General features: G+C 36.3%; 1 protein-coding gene across 2 annotated transcripts in view; it reads right to left on the bottom strand.

Annotated features, from left to right (window-relative positions):
- Nucleotides 1–19123, bottom strand: part of LOC145283674 (transmembrane anterior posterior transformation protein 1 homolog) — a 132009-nt gene that overhangs the window by 64350 nt on the left and 48536 nt on the right. For both annotated transcript variants that reach the window (XM_080132686.1, XM_080132687.1), the window contains exon 2: nucleotides 9851–9981. In XM_080132686.1, the coding sequence (XP_079988812.1) occupies nucleotides 9851–9981 (131 nt within the window). The remainder of the gene's footprint in view (nucleotides 1–9850; nucleotides 9982–19123) is intronic.

The following is a 19123-nucleotide window of genomic DNA, read 5'->3' as shown; positions in this document are numbered from 1 at the left end:
CTATCTGAAGCAGAAAACGCCCCCATGGTGGTTAATTATGCCGATGTTATTTTGGGCTAAATTTATTCTGCCAACATTAACCATTTCTTATAGGAGAGAAAAATTAAATATTTGTAAAGAAAATAGAAAAAAAAAAATGTAATTTTAATGTATGTTTTGATTAAAATAAATGAATTGTGTGTACCTCGAAAGATAGAAAAATTTTGTAATCATTACTGTACTCAAAACAATAAGAAAAGAAAAAAATAAACCTCATATAAACTACCAAATAATAACTTAAATAACTAGACAGGTCTATGTAATGCTGTTTGAATCTAGATTATATGGAGTTAATAGTTAAATGTATGCTAAAAACATGATGAATTTAATTTGATCGCCTTTGAAATAATTGCAAAAAAATTAGCATGTAGACCGTGTGTAAATTCATTCTGCCAGCTTTTATTCAGTTAGTGGAGAACGTATTGATATTTGCGATTTTAAGAATTAAGAAAAAGTCTATTTATGTAGCTATGTGGACTTATATATTTTAGTCGACGTTCCGCTACATACAGGACATCGACACTTCTCTGTAAGAGTTGCAAAAACCTAACATCGTCATCACCCTTAGTGCGGATATACATGCGACTGAGGACTGCTTGTGAATTTCATACTTTCATGGAACTTCCTCCTCTGGAGGGAGTCTGTTAAACTCGCATAGGGTTAGTGCTGTTTCCATATATTTTAGTGTAAATTCTTTAATAGAGTAGTTTAATGTTAATAAATCAGTTTAATATAAATAGAATACATAGATTTTGTTCAAATGATAATCACGATTCAGTTGAATGTTTGCAGAAGCAGAGTAAATGCTGAAAAAGGTATGGATGCACATAGGTGTAAGAATAGTTGTAAACTCCTTATTTATTGATCATCTACTGCATGTATTTTTGGTGTAGATGTAATTATTATAAAGCTAATGAATTTAAAAATTAAGATGATCAAATGTTTGGTATTTACTTTAAGTAATTACTGAAAAAAAAAAAAATAAAAAAAAAAATAAGCATTCCTAATTCGTAGCTGTTAATGTAAAAAAAAAAAAAAAAAAAAAAAAAATGTAAAGGATTACAAAAGTGTGCATCCACATGATTTTAAACTCATGAGCTAATAGTTTCCAATCTATTTTATTGACTTGTATAGCTTTCTTAACAGAAATGGCATGCATAAATATGCTTCGGCATCGATTTAAGCTAATTATTGGCGTTTTCAGAAATTATAGATGTTTCATTCAATTTCCCTTGTTTTTATTTTTAATCTGCCTGAAAAATCATCAATACAGAAAGTCAGAGGAATTTTCCCCTCACACACTCGAATCTACTCACACTGTCAGAAAATTTTTTCCAAACAACGCATGTTGGTAGAATCGTTATTACTACATATTAAAATCTTATTATATATTTGATACTCTACATTTTCAGACTAAACAAGCTTCTACCTACACTTTCTTTCTTGGACATATTTTGAAGGGATACTCTTAATATTTTCTTTATCATTTTCAAAGCATTTTAATTACATTTTCAAATTTGAATAATAAAAAAAATATTTCCATTAATGAGTTCCAAGCACTGTTAGGTGTGGACAACTAATCTGTTAGAAAATTAGTACAGGATGATTTGCGTTGCAGGAAGAGTACTTTGGTAGTGAAAGAGAGCTATCTCCTCCAACTCTCTCTATGACATTAGTAATTAAAAGATATGACCTGTTAAATTATATTATTATTAGTTGTATCTTCCCAGCGTTGTCTTGGAATTAATTTGCTAGCATGTATGTTTGACTCCTCTTCCTGCTTGCCTTTTCTCTTAATAAATTTACATTTTTAGAAAGATAATTTAATGAAAGAATATATGTCAGTAAAAACATCGATTTTGCAGTAAAATCAATAGCACATTTTACAGAATAGACAAAATGGTGCAAAGCATTTTTTTTAAACAGCTGTTGCATGCCGGTCATTCTTCTCTAGTTTTTTTCTTTTAAATATAATTTTTATGAAGTGACTTAGTCACATGGTATCATTTAGTCATTGCATTAAATTAATATCTGACTGAATAAGATTTTTTAAGTGTCTTATAATTTTAAACAAAAATATTCAATTTATCGCCCTGTTTGAACATGAAGTTTAAAATTATAAGATATTAAAAAAAAAGAGATATTCAATTCGTTTGAATATGAATTTTCACAAACAGATGACTTTCTGTCTGAAAATGCTATGATATAAATGAAATAATTTGTGAAAAGTAAATATTTTAGTTTGCCATGATTTTTTTCTTTTCTTTTTTAAGTAGAAATCGCTCAAACTATTTAACAATATTAATTGATGTCCAATTATTAAAATTTCACAAGATATGGAGGTATCTATATTTTCTTGAAGGGCTTCCATCCCCTTTTTACTAAAACTAAATATAGCCTACATTTGAACCTCTTACACCTAGTAGCTGTGTCCCAAAATTCATAATGTTCAGTTAATTTGTTTAGGGATACACAAATATGCAAACATATACACATACCTAACTTTATATAGAGATATATTTTCCTCTTATTCTCTTTATCTCTCTCTCTATAAGTATATATATATATATATATATATATATATATAACAATAGAAAATGCGAGCATGAAAAGTAATATGGTTAAGCTTAAACATGGAAAAGAAAAGAACAAGATATTCTAGTAAAAAAATAAATTTATAACTTAAAATATTGTACCATTAAAAATTGATTATATAATGTTAAATTGAAGTTAAAAAAAAATTCTTAATGCTGCAATATTTTAAGTTATAAATTTATTATATTTTTTACTAGAATATCTTCTTTTCTTTTCTATGTTTAAGCTTAACCATATTACTTTTCATGCTCGCATTTTTCTATTGTAATTCATGATTTTTCCAGGCTTCTAGTAAATTCAATTGTTCTTTGTTTAATTTCAGTCTTGTTTTTTTGCCCCCATAAACATAGCGCACACATATGTAAAACAATGTACGCCACTTGTCTGCTTTCATTCTCTGTTTCACTTGTTACTTCTCTTTTCGTAAGAGCGGTGAATTAGTAGCAACACTAGTTGCTGAAGCAATGTGGTTGCTATGGAAACCAGTCATAAAAAAATGTCGCTCACCTCCTTACGAATTTTTACGATTTTGAACACAAGTAAATTCATCATAACTTTTGTTTTACTGAACGAAAATTGAAAAAAATTTTTTTTTTCACAATATAGCTGAGAAAGTGATTTATAAACTGTAATAGTTTGAAATTTGGTTGAAAAATGAGTGAGCGGTGAAGCTTTAAAGCAGTTCTAAATGACTAAAACTGCCACTTAACCATATATTCAAACACTATCATATTTGAATGATATAACGATGTGTCTTGTCTTCACCAATTCCAGAGACTAACTACCACTCAACTAAAACACACCTTTTTTAGACCATCTCACTCTAGACTAAAAAAAAAAATTAAAAACTCATGCTTGAATTAACTTCACTTTGACTGATGCCGCATTCGCTGGGTCATTAAATTTTAGCTTTGTGAATGTTCAGTTCGCAAGTTAACTATATCCGCAAGCATATGTAGAAACAATTTTCTTTCTTCCACTTTGGTTAGGTAAGTCTCCATCATATTAGAGTGTAGAGGTCATCATTTACTTGCTTCCCACTGGAGCAAGGTGTGGCTCAAGACGGACATGTGAGAGAGCGGGCGTGTGTGTGTGTGTGTGGGGGGGATTAGGCAGCTCCCTGACAGAGTACAAAAGTAGCTAAGAATGAATCTATCAGCATTCTCCAGTAGGGTGCCTCAGGCGATCAGCAACAACCCCCTCTCCCTTCCCTTAAAAAGAGGAGGTCTGGAAGTGTGCAGCTGCTAAGACAGAGTCAGGCAATATTTCATTGTGCAAAAGAGTTTAAGGATAGATTTTCGGCTGGTATGAAATCCTTGTTACCAGAGATGAATGGAGGTGATGACATTTTTTTTTTCAGCAATCAACGTTGGCTATTATGAACCAAACCTTACAATGCTATCATTGATCAATACAAGATTTTATTGTTTTATTTATAGTCATGTATAATTTGACTATTAGATTTAAATCTCACTTAATACATTCACTAAATACATTAATTATCTCTATCGATGTGTTCAGCAAACAGGGATTTAAGTTAGTTGTATTACTAACTTAGCAGGGCTACTCGGCATTGCCTGGAGGAGTCGATAATAAAATAGAATTAAAAAAAGAAATATGTGAAACATCTTTTGGTGCTTGTTAAGATAGTATCAGCAGATCGATTTCTTTAGAAATATATGGTTTTAAGCAAAAACAACAGTACTTAATTGCTTACTTAATTGTTATATCAAAAATAGTAATATCAAAAAATTACGGAAATTCATTGAGTAAAACAACTGTGATTGTGTTTTTAGTAATAAAAAAAAAGAAAAAGTCTATCACTACGGTCCAAAACAAAACGTCAGTCATTAAAGTTGCAAAAAGGGAGATAAGTATTATTTTCCATAAAATTTACTTTTAACTATAAATAATTTTTTACTCAATGCATTTTTGTAATTTTTGGATATTTTACTATTTTCGATATAATAATTAAGTACTGATATTTTTGCTTAAAACCACATATTTAAAAAAAAAAATCGATCTGTCGACTATCTTAACAAGCATCCATCTTTCTTTTAAAACGCCCCCCTGCTCCTTTCTACTCGTTAACTCCATCAAGGAGCTTATGTTTTCGGTCAAGTTAGAACTTATTAATTTGAGTTTGCCACAGGGGTCAATCCTTGGACCTATATTATCCCTGATACTCATAAAGGACCGTAATAAAATGGTCTCTGAGATGGATATCTGATGACACGACGCTCTATAATAGACATGAGGGGAAAACGAATGAGTACATAATTAAGGAAATGGCTAAAACTCTAGAGGAAGACCTCCAGTCTGTAGTGGAATGGGTCTCAAACTGGATGGTAAAGTTCAATGCCACCAAGATAAAGCTTATTTCCTTCAATAATTACAAGAAACCTTCTCAACCACCGATCGCCATGGCTAAAGATACAGTATTTGAAAGTACTTCCCTTGAGCTCCTAGGCTTAACATTCACAAACATGAATTGCAACAAATACATTAAGCTAATTGCTAGGACTGCTGCGAAGGAGGTGAGCTCTCTACTGTGCTAGAAGCTTACTCACCCCCCGAGTGTATCCTGTGTCTCTACAAAGCCATTATTTACCCATGTATGGAGTATTGTTGTCACATCTGGGCTGGTACATCTACCACTAGTCTCTCCTAGATGAGGTTAAAAAAATAAATAAATAAAAAGAAAAGGTTGCCAACCTAACAAGTCCTACACTGTCAGCCAAACTCCAAATTCCAACCTCTGTCCCACTGTCGAAATGTGGCATCCCCGTGCAAGTTTTACAAGTACTTTAATAGAATGTACTCTGATAAACTCAAAGCACTGGTGCCCCCGCAACATAAATGCCCCCAACAAACCCGATAAACAACAAAATCCCAACCCAACACTGTAGAGATCCCTAGATTCTGGAAAGCCTTCTACTTAAATAGTTTCTTCCCTTGAACTGCTAGACTTTGGGATTCTTTCCCAGGCCCCTTTTTACCTGACTGTACTGACATGCAGAAGTTCAATTGTAATGTGAACAAACAACTCGTTTCCAAATAGTAGCCCTTACATCTTGGTGGCACTGTATCTTGTGTGAGAGGGGGGGCAGATTAAAAAAAGAAAAATACATACTTTGTGCTATTTCAGCTTCTACTTAACATAGAAACAATTAAAAGATGTTACTTTCAATTCGGTAAAATTGAGAAAAAAAAAAACTTGGTAGGAAGGGGATGTCAAGATTAACTTTGAAACAGCAGTTTTACCAGTCTGTCATGAACAGTCTTTCATTAACATTGAAATAGCACTTTCATAATGGAAGTTTTAAAGACAACATTAGTTCTGATGCCTCAGTGGAAGATTAAATCTGGACGGTATAGGAAGATATGTGCAAAACAGGAGACTTTGATGGTATGGCCACATTAAGATGTAGAACAGTTGAGGTAGCAGGATCTGTTGACAGTAGAAAGCAAAGATAAACATGAAAGGAAACGATAAGGATGGACTTGAGAGAAAGAAGGATAAATAAAGACCTGACCAGAGATAGATTATTTTAGAAGTCAATTTCTTAAAGCCATCCAACACATGCCAGCATGTAAAACAGAAGTTAAATCAAAGTTCATTTTTATGCCTTCTGTGAACAGACCCTACTACTTCGACTGTTTTATATCTACTAATCCAAGAACTCATCCATTCTTCTAATATAGCCATACCATCAAAGTCGCCTGTTTCACACACATTTCTTTATACTGTCCAGATTTAATCTTTCTCATTCAATGTCTCATCTCATATCTTTTCCCTCCATGCAACACATGTCCTCAACCTTCACTAACCAGGTTTCAATTCCATAGATGATCACATTGTGTACATATGCCTGATACATTCTTCCCTTGGTTGACAGTGGTAACACTCTGCTGGTAAGTAATGGCAGAAGCTCCCTGAAAATATTCTATTCACGCCTAAATATTGTAATCAAACTAGCACATACTCCATCCTTCCCCCTTATCGTTTTTATATAATTTCTCTTCATGCAATGCAAGTTGTCAACCTTATTGATCTATAATGTTTGATGATCAGCTAGAAAAGCCAGTCTTGAAAATGTCAAGTTTATAATAATGATAAAAAACAATTAGATATGTCACAAGACAAGAAATGAGCTTAGCATCTCTTTGGGTGGAAATGTTGGCTCCCCCTCTTGCTTCGTCTTGTTCACATTCAAACAGGTTTGTATCTTAAACCAAGAATAGCAATTATGCCCTCTCTTTACCCAAGTTGACAAAGAAAACTTTGAGTAGCAAAGCATCAAGTTTGAAGGTGGGGAGTGAGGGAGAGCTTTTTTTTTTTTTTTTATTAAAACAGGCATCACCACATTATCAAGGCCAAGAGACCACTCAAGGATAAGGGTTAAAGAGTGTACAGTAGAAATTGGACAATATAGTATTCATTAGTAATGAAAATTCGGTAAATTTGTTAACTTATATGGAACAGCTCATCAAGAACTTATTTACGTTAGACTTGAACACAACCATATGGTAGTCAGCGGGAAAGCAGGAAAATGAAAGACAATTCCACAGGTGTGCAGTTCTAAGAAAGATGCTTTGTTTATGGAATCTACGTTTAGGTTTAGGCACAGATAAAGAGTGGGGGGAATTATTGATAGTGTTTTCAGCTAGACGAGTGTTTCTTGTGAAAGTTTGGCGAGGGGGGACCATAGACTGAAGCTCAGTCGAACACTTTCCATGAGAATAACGATACATCAGAGACAATCTCGCAACATCTCTTCTGTGAGATAGAGGTTACAGGGAAGAAAAAAGGACATCTCCTACGAGGCTACGAAGTCTATTTTGAACTCTATCAAGGCAGGACAAGTCCTTTCTAGCAGCTCCTACCCAGATGTGGCAACAGTATTCCATCCTTGGACATACCTGGCTCTTATATAGATAGAGAATTGCATCAGTAGTGAGATATCTACTGGATCGATAGAAAGATCCCACTATTTTTCCAGCGGCCTTGGCAACAGATTTGATGTATGTGTTCCATTTTAAGATCAGGAGTAATGGTCAAGCCCAGAAGCTTGTCAAAACTTGAGGCCGCCTGAAGACGAGAGTTATTCATTTCAATTGATGCGGATCAGAATGTTGATGATGTAAAGAGAGAAGCTTGGTTTTAGATGCATTAAAAGTAACCAGCCACTCCTTTCCCCATTGTACTATGTGCTCAAGACCAGAAAAGAGAGAATCGGAGAGAACTTGGTCGTTTACTGTCTTAGATGTGCTACCATAAATGGTAGTGTCGTCAGCATAAATGTCTACAAATGATGTAAGGATGTGATTTGGAAGAGCTATAAAAATTAAATAAAAATTTTTTTAAATAAAAAAAAAAAAAATAATGGTAACAAAGACCAAGAATCTTGACAAAAGCTAGTCAGCAAATCACACTGAGGATGTCAATACAGCTGCTACAACAGATAAACTAGATTCTAAAAAAAAAAAAGACAAAAAAACTTGCCTTCATTCTTCATGTTCTTCCTCAAGACAAATCTGTCAACACAACTTTTGTCGAAACAAAAATATACAGAATAAAACAGTTTTTCAGCAATAGAAACAAGCTGAATGGTGCTTGAGAAGCAACAATGCCAACTTCAACATTAACAGCAAAAAAAGACAATTTTGCTGAAACAACAAATATCAGCAAAATGCATTCTTTTGCTTTAACATCGCACTGCTGAAACAAAGCAGTAAAATACACAAGAAGTCAAACATTAATCTTCAATTTCATACATGTTAAATTTCAGCATAACAAATCACGATTTGTATTATATGAAGGATGTTCCAAAAGTAATGCCTCTTATGTTTTTTATTCCGCCTGAATAGATCAGAGGTGATTGCAAGTTGTATTGTTATAACTGAACTGATGAATTCATGACCTTAAAGTTTCATCTCTCTGTTGCATATATTGACAGTGTGAGACTAAGAAAGCAACATGGACGTGTGTTAGAAGCAGCGATGCTTCATTGAATTCCTTGCTAAAGCATATTGAGAATAGTGGTGACTATGTAGAAAATTAAATTTTAGAGCACAAAAGGTTGTTCATTTTAATCGCACTAATCCTGTCTTTGTAGATCTTCAACCTTTTGAGTTAAAAAAAAAAGAAAAAAAAGAAAAAAAAGAGCAGACTTTACTTTTGAAGCAACCCATGTGTGTGTGTGTTTATATATATATATATATATACACACACACACACACACACACACACACAAAAGAGTTGTTCCAAAATTAAAGCCTCCTTGTTTTTTAGCTCAAAAAATGAATAATTATTAAGTCCCTTTAAGAATACTTAAGGATGGGCACTGTCTGCAGAGTTATAACTAATGGAATCAACTAGCATCTATCCAATGTTCAAGACTTCTGCTCGTGCAAACATTCTAGAGTGTTATTGTATTTGCCTAAATTAGGCGTTTAATTGTTCTTAATACCCTTTGTTCCCATGGCAATTGTTTGGTAGCCTTGAGGCAGGGGCTCAGCGAATGGAGCAAAAGTTAGGTTTGAATCTCATGATCAGCAGGAATTGTTACCCTACACTGATGATTGCGTAAGCATGAAATGATAGTTTAAATAATTATTATTTAATTACAATTATTATTCAATTTATAATATAAGTAGTAATGCTACACATCTAAAACAATACGTGTAAGGCTCCGAAAATTCATACTGGAATTGTCCAGAAGAACCTGCGGTTCAGTGGATCAAAATGTTATGTAATACTCAGTTCTAAGTGACAAATCTTCTGGTCAAAGTTAAAGTTCTGTTTTCATGTCTTTTTTTTTGAGAGGTAATAGGATTTTGTTTCTTTTTTGATCAAATAATTTTTTTTTTTTTGCCAACATGATTAATTTTCATCCATCACAAGATATTGCATTTATAAGGATTTTTAATTTTTTAAGCCCATACTTTTAGTTATACACTCAAAATTGACTTCTGGACAAATAGCACACAAGATGACAAATTTTCGAATTTCCAACAAACTTTGAGCAGGCATTATTATTCAGTGGTTAATTGAGCTCTCAAAATAAATTTGGTACCATTGTTTCTTTTGTAAAAAATTTATGTGTGTAGATTAAAAAATTTCAGATATAATGAAAAGAAAATTTTGGTGTGGATACTTACTATGAATACTCTTTGCAATGTGGAAAAAGGAAAAATAAAAATGGTGACTTACTTGTTCCAACTGAAGTGGGACTTGAATAAATGTGTAGATTCGTTTCCGTTTCTCTGTAAAATTCTTTTGGTCTTTTTCCGGAAGATAGCCTCTTGTAAGCTCGGATGTGAAATACCTAAACAGTGAGAGACCTGAAAGGGAAAACAAAATCCACTTATTACATGTTCTTCTATTGTATAAAGACCAGTTGATTTTATGTGTGTATGTTCAGCTAAAACTACAAACATCCACAAAGTTGGTTGTAAGTAACTAAGTTTTCTTGATTAGCACTGCCTCGGATGAATAATATCTAAAACTTAGAAAAAAATATTCATTATTTGATGTTAAACCGATGCAGATTTTATCAGAGAGGTTCGTTTTCTAGATGTTTGATATATTAACTAAAGGGAAATAACTGACTTTTTTTAAGGAGTTATTTATTTTAGGCCGACTTATTCCATGAGTAATGTAGAAAAGTGTGTATGTCTAGAGAAAGGACTAGGCTGAGTGGAAAAGAGAGGGTGGAAAGAGGTGGGGTAGAGAGAGAGAGAGAGGTTTAAATAAAAAAATATATTACATTTTCGCCCTAGCAAATATCGAATAACTCTGATAATATACATACATGATTTATATAAAAAGAATATCCATCCTAGGATAAGTAAAATTCCTCAAACAAAAGATTCTTGCACAAATTTTATGCTCCCTTATAAAGATTAAAATCAAGATATGATGATACCAGACCTTATGTCTTATTCCAATTCTGATCAAAATCCATTACATCGTTTTGAGTTTAAATTTCTGATGTTCAAAATCCAGGCTTAAGCTTAAGGGTCTTTGAGAAAAATAATTTGGAGAATTTTGCTTAATTAATGTTTAATGACAATGAATCAAATTTAATGCAAATCTAAAATATTTAGTTTTCAAATAGGAGGTTGTGTCCATATTGCAACCAATAAAACCTTTTAAAATAAAAAAAATCTAAAACTTGGGGAATATTTATGATTTAATTTTGAATACTTATTGTGAAAAATTTCACAAAAATCAAAGGTATCTGAAAATTTTCACAAAGGATTTTTAATCCCTTGGTGTAAAACTAAATTTAACTAAATATAATCCATATTACCACTCATCCTACCTAACAGCTGCCATATTCATCAACGTTGGGATGATTAATTTGAAGAAATAAAACATTTTATTTCCTCAAAGCAATCATTTTGAGGAAGTCTTGAAATAAAGACTAAATGTTTATTGAATATATATATAATTTTGGTCTTTCCTTTTTTATACACACACACACATATACCAGCAATGAGACTAGTCGTTGCCTAAGATTGACGAAAGATCAACAATACTTTTGTCATCAAAATCAGTGAACTCTCCCATTTTTCAACTAAATCAATTGATTGCCTGCTTTAGTCAGGGACGTAGTACGGTGCACCAGGAAGAAACTCCACATGTCTCCCTGCAGTGACGTGGTCCACAATATATTATAGTCTACATTGCACTCTAGAGAACCTACCGTTGATTTTATAAAATTATTTTTATATAATAGCTTGAACTAAAATTTAAAATGCAAAAGTGATAAAACTTCTTAGATATACTTTTGATATTAGACTGGTCAAAATCGGACTGCTCCTTTAATCAGATTTTTTCGATTATAGATACTTATCAGAGGCTTTCTGATACAAAACTTATCTCAGAACACTCCAAGACACAAAGTACATTTGTGTGAAATTTCCAAATAATCGTCCCAGTCGTTTAGGACTCCATAGGGAATAAACTCAGACAGACACACACAAAGTGATTTTTATATATAAGTAGATATACAAATTTAGCAACGAATTTAGCAACTAATTAACTTTTCATGTGCTCTCATAATTTTTTTTAGCCTCCAATCTTTCATGATAATGCTATATCGCTCTCCATATTCTGCAGGCCTTACACCAACAGATTATCGTGTCTTTAGAAACTTGTAAAATCATTTGAGGGAATTAAGCATTATTTCTCTCTCTCACCCTCTTTATCTACTCTCTCTCTCTCACCCTCTTTCCCTTCTATCTATATTAGCACTTATCAAGGCCAATAGGCAACTCGAGATTGAGAGTTCAAACGTGCAAAGTAGTGGAATTTGGGAAAGAGGATGGAACAACTTTCTCTTCTGCCTCTCTCTCACACTATTTATCTTCTCTCTCTCTCTCGCTCTCACCCTTTTTCTCTTCTCTCTATATTAGCACTTATCAAGGCCAATAGGCAAATCGAGGATAGACTCGACGATGAGAGTTCAAACGTGCACAGTATTACAATTTGGAAAAGAGGATGGAACAACTTTCTCTTCTGCCTCTCTCTAACACTCTTTATCTTCTCTCTCTCTCTCACCCTGTTTCTCTTCTCTCTATATTAGCACTTATCAAGGCAAATAGGCAACTCGAGGATCAACTCGACTCACCATATTTCTTTCTCTCTCTCACTCTCTTCTCTCTCTATCTCTCTCTAGACCTCTTTCTCTTCTCTTTCTCTCTCTCACCCTCTTTATCTACTCTCTCTCTCACCCTCTTTCCCTTCTATCTATATTAGCACTTATCAAGGCCAATAGGCAACTCGAGATTGAGAGTTCAAACGTGCACAGTAGTGAAATTTGGGAAAGAGGATGGAACAACTTTCTCTTCTGCCTCTCTCTCACACTCTTTATCTTCTCTCTATATTAGCACTTATCAAGGCCAATAGGCAACTCGAGGATCAACTCGACCATGAGTGTTCAACGTGCACAGTATTCAAATTTGGGAAAGAGGATGGAACAACTTTCTCTTCGGCCTCTCTCTCACACTCTTTATCTTCTCTCTCTCTCACCCTGTTTCTCTTCTCTCTATATTAGCACTTTTCAAGGCCAATAGGCAACTCGAGATTGAGAGTTCAAACGTGCACAGTAGTGAAATTTGGGAAAGAGGATGGAACAACTTTCTCTTCTGCCTCTCTCTCACACTATTTATCTTCTCTCTCTCTCTCTCGCTCTCTCTCTCTCACCCTGTTTCTCTTCTCTATATATCAGCACTTATCAAGGCCAATAGGCAAATCGAGGATAGACTCGACGATGAGAGTTCAAACGTGCACAGTATTACAATTTTTTTTTTTTTTTTTTTTTTTTTTTGACCACAGTTCCCGATGACTGCATAGCGAAGGCCCACAGCCCACTCGGGAACGCTGATCATGCAGTGATAATGGTTGAAATCGCCCTAAACTCTAGACCCAAAACTGAAGAGCCAGTGCTCAAAACAACGAGATATTATAATAAGGCTGACTGGGAAGCCATCAGGGAACTAATTAGAGATGCTCCATGGAAAAATATTTTCTCTCTCCCTGCTGAACAGTGTGCAAACGAGACCACTGACTGGTTCAAAACTGCAATCGAAGCGCATGTTCCCATGCGGAAATTTTATAGTAAGCCCCACTCTCCCCAATGGTTTACGTCGACTTGTGCAACTGCCATTACTCAAAAGCAGCATGCATACCGTAGGTTTAACCGACATAAGTCCAGTTCAAACAGACTGAAGTATATAGAAGCTAGAAATAACGTTAAGAAAGAAATAGCGACAGCTAAGAGAGAATTTACGGAAACCACTAAAAAGCGCATCGAAGCACAAAAACTAGGAACTCGAGACTTCTGGAAAATCTACAACAGTGTAGTAAATAATGGGCAATCGACAATTCCCCCACTAACCAACAATCACGAGGTTGTCTCCTCAGCAACCGACAAGGCTAACATGCTTGCCAGTCGGTTTGCCTCAAACTCCACACTGGACCCTTCCAACCACCCCCTACCTGACTTTCCTATGCGGACAGACGCCACACTAGACGATCTGAAAACCACCCCTGCTCAGGTGCATGCTATCATAAAAAACCTTGACACCTCAAAAGCATGTGGACCCGATCTTATCCCAGCTGTGCTATTAAAAAAGTGCTCAGCCGAAGTAGCTCCAGTTCTCTCTAAACTCTACAACAAATGTCTTAATGAAGCTTGCTTTCCGGGCTGTTGGAAAACTGCTTCTGTTGTACCAGTATTCAAGAATTCTGGTGAAAGGACAGACCCATCAAATTATCGCCCCATTAGCCTCCTTCCACTTTTTGCCAAAATATTTGAGACCATAATTAACCACGCTCTAATCCATCATCTTACAGATGCTAAACTACTGACTGACAAACAATATGGATTTAGACAAGCCCGTTCCACAGCAGACATCCTCACCGTGATCTCTGAACGTATATACCAATCACTGGACAAAGCGGGGGAAGGCAGAGCGGTAGCTCTAGATATATCTAAGGCTTTTGACAGGGTATGGCATGAGGGTCTCCTCAGTAAAATCAGATCATACGGTATCACTGGTAGAATACTTAACATAATTAAATCCTTCTTAGATAAGAGAAAAATCCAGGTAGTCCTCGACGGTCGCACATCTAAACAATATGATATAAATGCGGGGGTGCCCCAGGGTTCTATCCTTGGACCTCTATTGTTCCTGATATTCATAAATGACCTCCCCGACAACATTGCCTCTGAGATGGGTATATATGCTGATGACACTACACTCTATGGCAGACACGACAGGAAGACGAATGAACACATTTCTAAAGAAATGGCAGAAACACTAGAGGAAGACCTCCAATCTGTAGTGGAATGGGGACAAAAGTGGTTGGTCGCGTTCAATGCTGCCAAGACTAAACTAGTTTCATTCAATAATTACAAGAAACCCTCTCTACCACCAATAGCAATGGCCAACGACTCTTTATCTGAGAGTCCATCTTTCAAACTCCTTGGCCTAACGTTCACAGGAAACATGAGTTGGAACAATTACATTGAAGGCATTGCCAGGGCCGCTGCAAGAAAGGTGGGCTCTCTCTACCGTGCTAGAAAACTACTAACACCCGAAAGTATCCTGTACCTCTATAAGGCCACCATTCGCCCATGTATGGAGTATTGCTGCCACATCTGGGCTGGTGCATCTGCTACTAGTCTCTCGCTCCTTGACAAGGTTCAAAGGAGAGTCGCAAATCTGATAGGCCCTGAACTGGCATCTAAGCTTCAGCCTCTGTCCCATCGACGAAATGTTGCATCCCTCTGCCTGTTCTACAAGTATTTTAGTGGTGAATGCTCTGATGAACTGCAATCACTTGTGCCCCCACGACGCGAGCACCCTCGACAAACCCGACAGGCTACTAGATCCCACCCCCATACTGTAGAGGTCCCTAGATGTAAAAGATCTTTTTACTCCAATAGTTTCTTCCCCAGAACCGCAAGACTCTGGAATTCCATTCCAGGTCCCTGCTTCCCCAACAGTACTGACGTGCAGAAGTTCAAGTGTAACGTGAACCGACACCTTGCTGCCCAAATCCCTACATAGTACCCCAGTAGTTGTTGCCCCTGATAGTAGCCCCCTACACCAAAGTGGCAATTTGCCTTGTTTGGGGTGAAAATGTAATAAAAAAAAAAAAAAAAAAAAAAAAAAAATTTGGAAAAGAGGATGGAACAACTTTCTCTTCTGCCTCTCTCTCACGAAAGAGGATGGAACAACTTTCTCTTCTGCCTCTCTCTCACACTGTTTATCTTCTCTCTCTCTCTACCCCTGTTTCTCTTCTCTCTATATTAGCACTTATCAAGGCCAATAGGCAACTCGAGGATCAACTCGACGATGAGAGTTCAAACGTGCACAGTAGTGAAATTTGGGAAAGAGGATGGAACAACTTTCTCTACTGCCTCTCTCTCACACTCTTTATCTTCTCTCTCTCTCACCCTGTTTCTCTTCTCTCTATATTAGCACTTATCAAGGCCAATAGGCAACTCGAGGATCAACTCGACGATGAGAGTTCAAACGTGCACAGTATTCAAATTTGGGAAAGAGGATGGAACAACTTTCTCTTCGGCCTCTCTCTCACACTCTTTATCTTCTCTCTCTCTCACCCTGTTTCTCTTCTCTCTATATTAGCACTTTTCAAGGCCAATAGGCAACTCGAGGATCAACTCGACGATGAGAGTTCAAACGTGCACAGTATTCAAATTTGGGAAAGAGGATGGAAAAACTTTCTCTTCTGCCTCTCTCTCTCACACTCTTTATCTTCTCTCTCTCTCTACCCCTGTTTCTCTTCTCTCTATATTAGCACTTATCAAGGCCAATAGGCAACTCGAGGATCAACTCGACGATGAGAGTTCAAACGTGCACAGTATTCAAATTTGGGAAAGAGGATGGAACAACTTTCTCTTCTGCCTCTCTCTCACACTCTTTATCTTCTCTCTCTCTACCCCTGTTTCTCTTCTCTCTATATTAGCACTTATCAAGGCCAATAGGCAACTCGAGGATCAACTCGACGATGAGAGTTCAAACGTGAATAGTAGTCAAATTTGGGAAAGAGGATGGAACAACTTTCTCTTCTGCCTCTCTCTCACACTCTTTATCTTCTCTCTCTCTCTCACCCTGAAAGATTCCTCTCCCCTAAGAATAAAACATATGTTCAATATCTGCTTTTGTTTTTACATTGTTGTTACGGTCCCGGGCAACGCCGGGTAGCCCTGCTAGTATAATATATAAAAGCGAAACGTCCGTGTGTATGTATGTATGTTTGTTTGTAACGCTAAAACTTTTGAAAGACGGAACCAGAGTTGACAAATTTGGTATCATATTGCACCTTGATCACCCGGATGACAAATATCGAAATTTCACGTCAAACGGACCAGTAGAAAGGGGTCAACTGATCGTTTTTCTCCCAGGGGGGCCCCAAAAAAAACCTGTCATTTAAATGTTATTATTACGTAATCCAAAAACGCTTAGTCATGTCACGTGACGTGACGTCAACATCCAGTAATGGCGAACAAATGTAAATAACAACTTTCTTTTATCGATACTTTTGTAATTTCTCTTCTCCTTCGTTCTATATATTATTAAACTTCATGACAATGTCTCCAACGTAATTAACTGGTTAAAAATAGTATTTATACAAGAGTTTTAACGAAAAATGTCAGGAAAAAATGTACAGGAATAAAAAAATTCAGCTTTCAAAATATTCGTCGATAATAAAACCGATCTTTATATTTACGCTAGCCATTTTGTATATTACCACGTGACCTCCTATCTCTTAAACTGGAGGGGGGGATCCACTTGAATCCAACAAAACCAGTAAATTTTTTTTTCTATTATATATACATTATTTTCTATAAAATTAAGTGTAGACTTTATAATTAAAACAAAAAATGTTATTCATACGTAAAAAAAACGCTTAGTCATGTCACGTGACGTGACGTCAACATCCACTCATGGCGAACAATTGTAAATAACAACTTTTTTCACAAAACCAACACCGTCTTTCTCTTTTTTCTCTCTCTCTTTCTCTCTCTCTCTCACCCACTTACTCTTCCCTCTCTCTCACCCTATTTCTCTTGACGTCACACCACTGTTAAACTGTGGGGGGGGGAAGAGGCAGCTTCAAAACCAACAAAAACAGTGCACACGTTCCCAGGCATTATCTCCTATAGATGCACATTTTATTAGAACCGCTTGTGTCCTCTTTCCTAACTCTCTCTCTATCACCATATTTCTCTCTCTCTCTAACTCTCTTCTCTCTCTCTCTCTCTCTCTAGACCTTTTCTCTTCTCTTTCTCTCTCTCAGCCTCTTTATCTACTCTCTCTCTCACCCTCTTTCCCTTCTATCAATATTAGCACTTATCAAGGCCAATAAGCGACTCGAGGATGAGAGTTCAAACGTGCACAGTAGTGCTCTTCTGCCTCTCTCTCACACTCTTTATCTTCTCTCTCTCTCTACCCCTGTTTCTCTTCTCTCTATATTAGCACTTATAAAGGCCAATAGGCAACTAGAGGATAAACTAGACGATGAGAGTTCAAACGTGCACAGTATTCAAATTTGGGAAAGAGAATAGAACAACTTTCTCTTCTGCCTCTCTCTCACACTCTTTATCTTCTCTCTCTCTCTCTACCCCTGTTTCTCTTCTCTCTATATTAGCACTTATCAAGGCAAATAGGCAACTCGAGGATCAACTCGACTCACCATATTTCTCTCTCTCTCACTCTCTTCTCTCTCTCTCTCTCTAGACCTCTTTCTCTTCTCTTTCTCTCTCTCACCCTCTTTATCTACTCTCTCTCTCTCACCCTCTTTCCCTTCTATCTATATTAGCACTTATCAAGGCCAATAGGCAACTCGAGATTGAGAGTTCAAACGTGCACAGTAGTGAAATTTGGGAAAGAGGATGGAACAACTTTCTCTTCTGCCTCTCTCTCACACTATTTATCTTCTCTCTCTCTCTCGCTCTCACCCTGTTTCTCTTCTCTCTATATTAGCACTTATCAAGGCCAATAGGCAAATCGAGGATAGACTCGACGATGAGAGTTCAAACGTGCACAGTATTACAATTTGGAAAAGAGGATGGAACAACTTTCTCTTCTGCCTCTCTCTAACACTCTTTATCTTCTCTCTCTCTCTCACCCTGTTTCTCTTCTCTCTATATTAGCACTTATCAAGGCAAATAGGCAACTCGAGGATCAACTCGACTCACCATATTTCTCTCTCTCTCACTCTCTTCTCTCTCTCTCTAGACCTCTTTCTCTTCTCTTTCTCTCTCTCACACTCTTTATCTACTCTCTCTCTCTCACCCTCTTTCCCTTCTATCTATATTAGCACTTATCAAGGCCAATAGGCAACTCGAGATTGAGAGTTCAAACGTGCACAGTAGCGAAATTTGGGAAAGAGGATGGAACAACTTTCTCTTCTGCCTCTCTCTCACACTATTTATCTTCTCTCTCTCTCTCGCTCTCTCTCTCTCTCACTCTGTTTCTCTTCTCTCTATATTAGCACTTATCAAGGCCAATAGGCAAATCGAGGATAGACTCGACGATGAGAGTTCAAACGTGCACAGTATTACAATTTGGAAAAGAGGATGGAACAACTTTCTCTTCTGCCTCTCTCTAACACTCTTTATCTTCTCTCTCTCACCCTGTTTCTCTTCTCTCTATATTAGCACTTATCAAGGCAAATAGGCAACTCGAGGATCAACTCGACTCACCATATTTCTCTCTCTCTCACTCTCTTCTCTCTCTCTAGACCTCTTTCTCTTCTCTTTCTCTCTCTCACCCTCTTTATCTACTCTCTCTCTCACCCTCTTTCCCTTTCTATCTATATTAGCACTTATCAAGGCCAAAAGGCAACGAGGATGAGCGTTCAAACGTGCACAGTAGTGAAATTTGGGAAAGAGGATGGAACAACTTTCTCTTCTGCCTCTCTCTCACGAAAGAGGATGGA

The sequence above is a fragment of the Euprymna scolopes genome, chromosome 8 (assembly GCF_053919585.1).
Source record: "Euprymna scolopes isolate OS-2025 chromosome 8, ASM5391958v1, whole genome shotgun sequence".
Classification (NCBI taxonomy): Eukaryota; Metazoa; Mollusca; class Cephalopoda; order Sepiida; family Sepiolidae; genus Euprymna; species Euprymna scolopes.
This window is presented reverse-complemented; position numbering and strand designations above follow the sequence as displayed.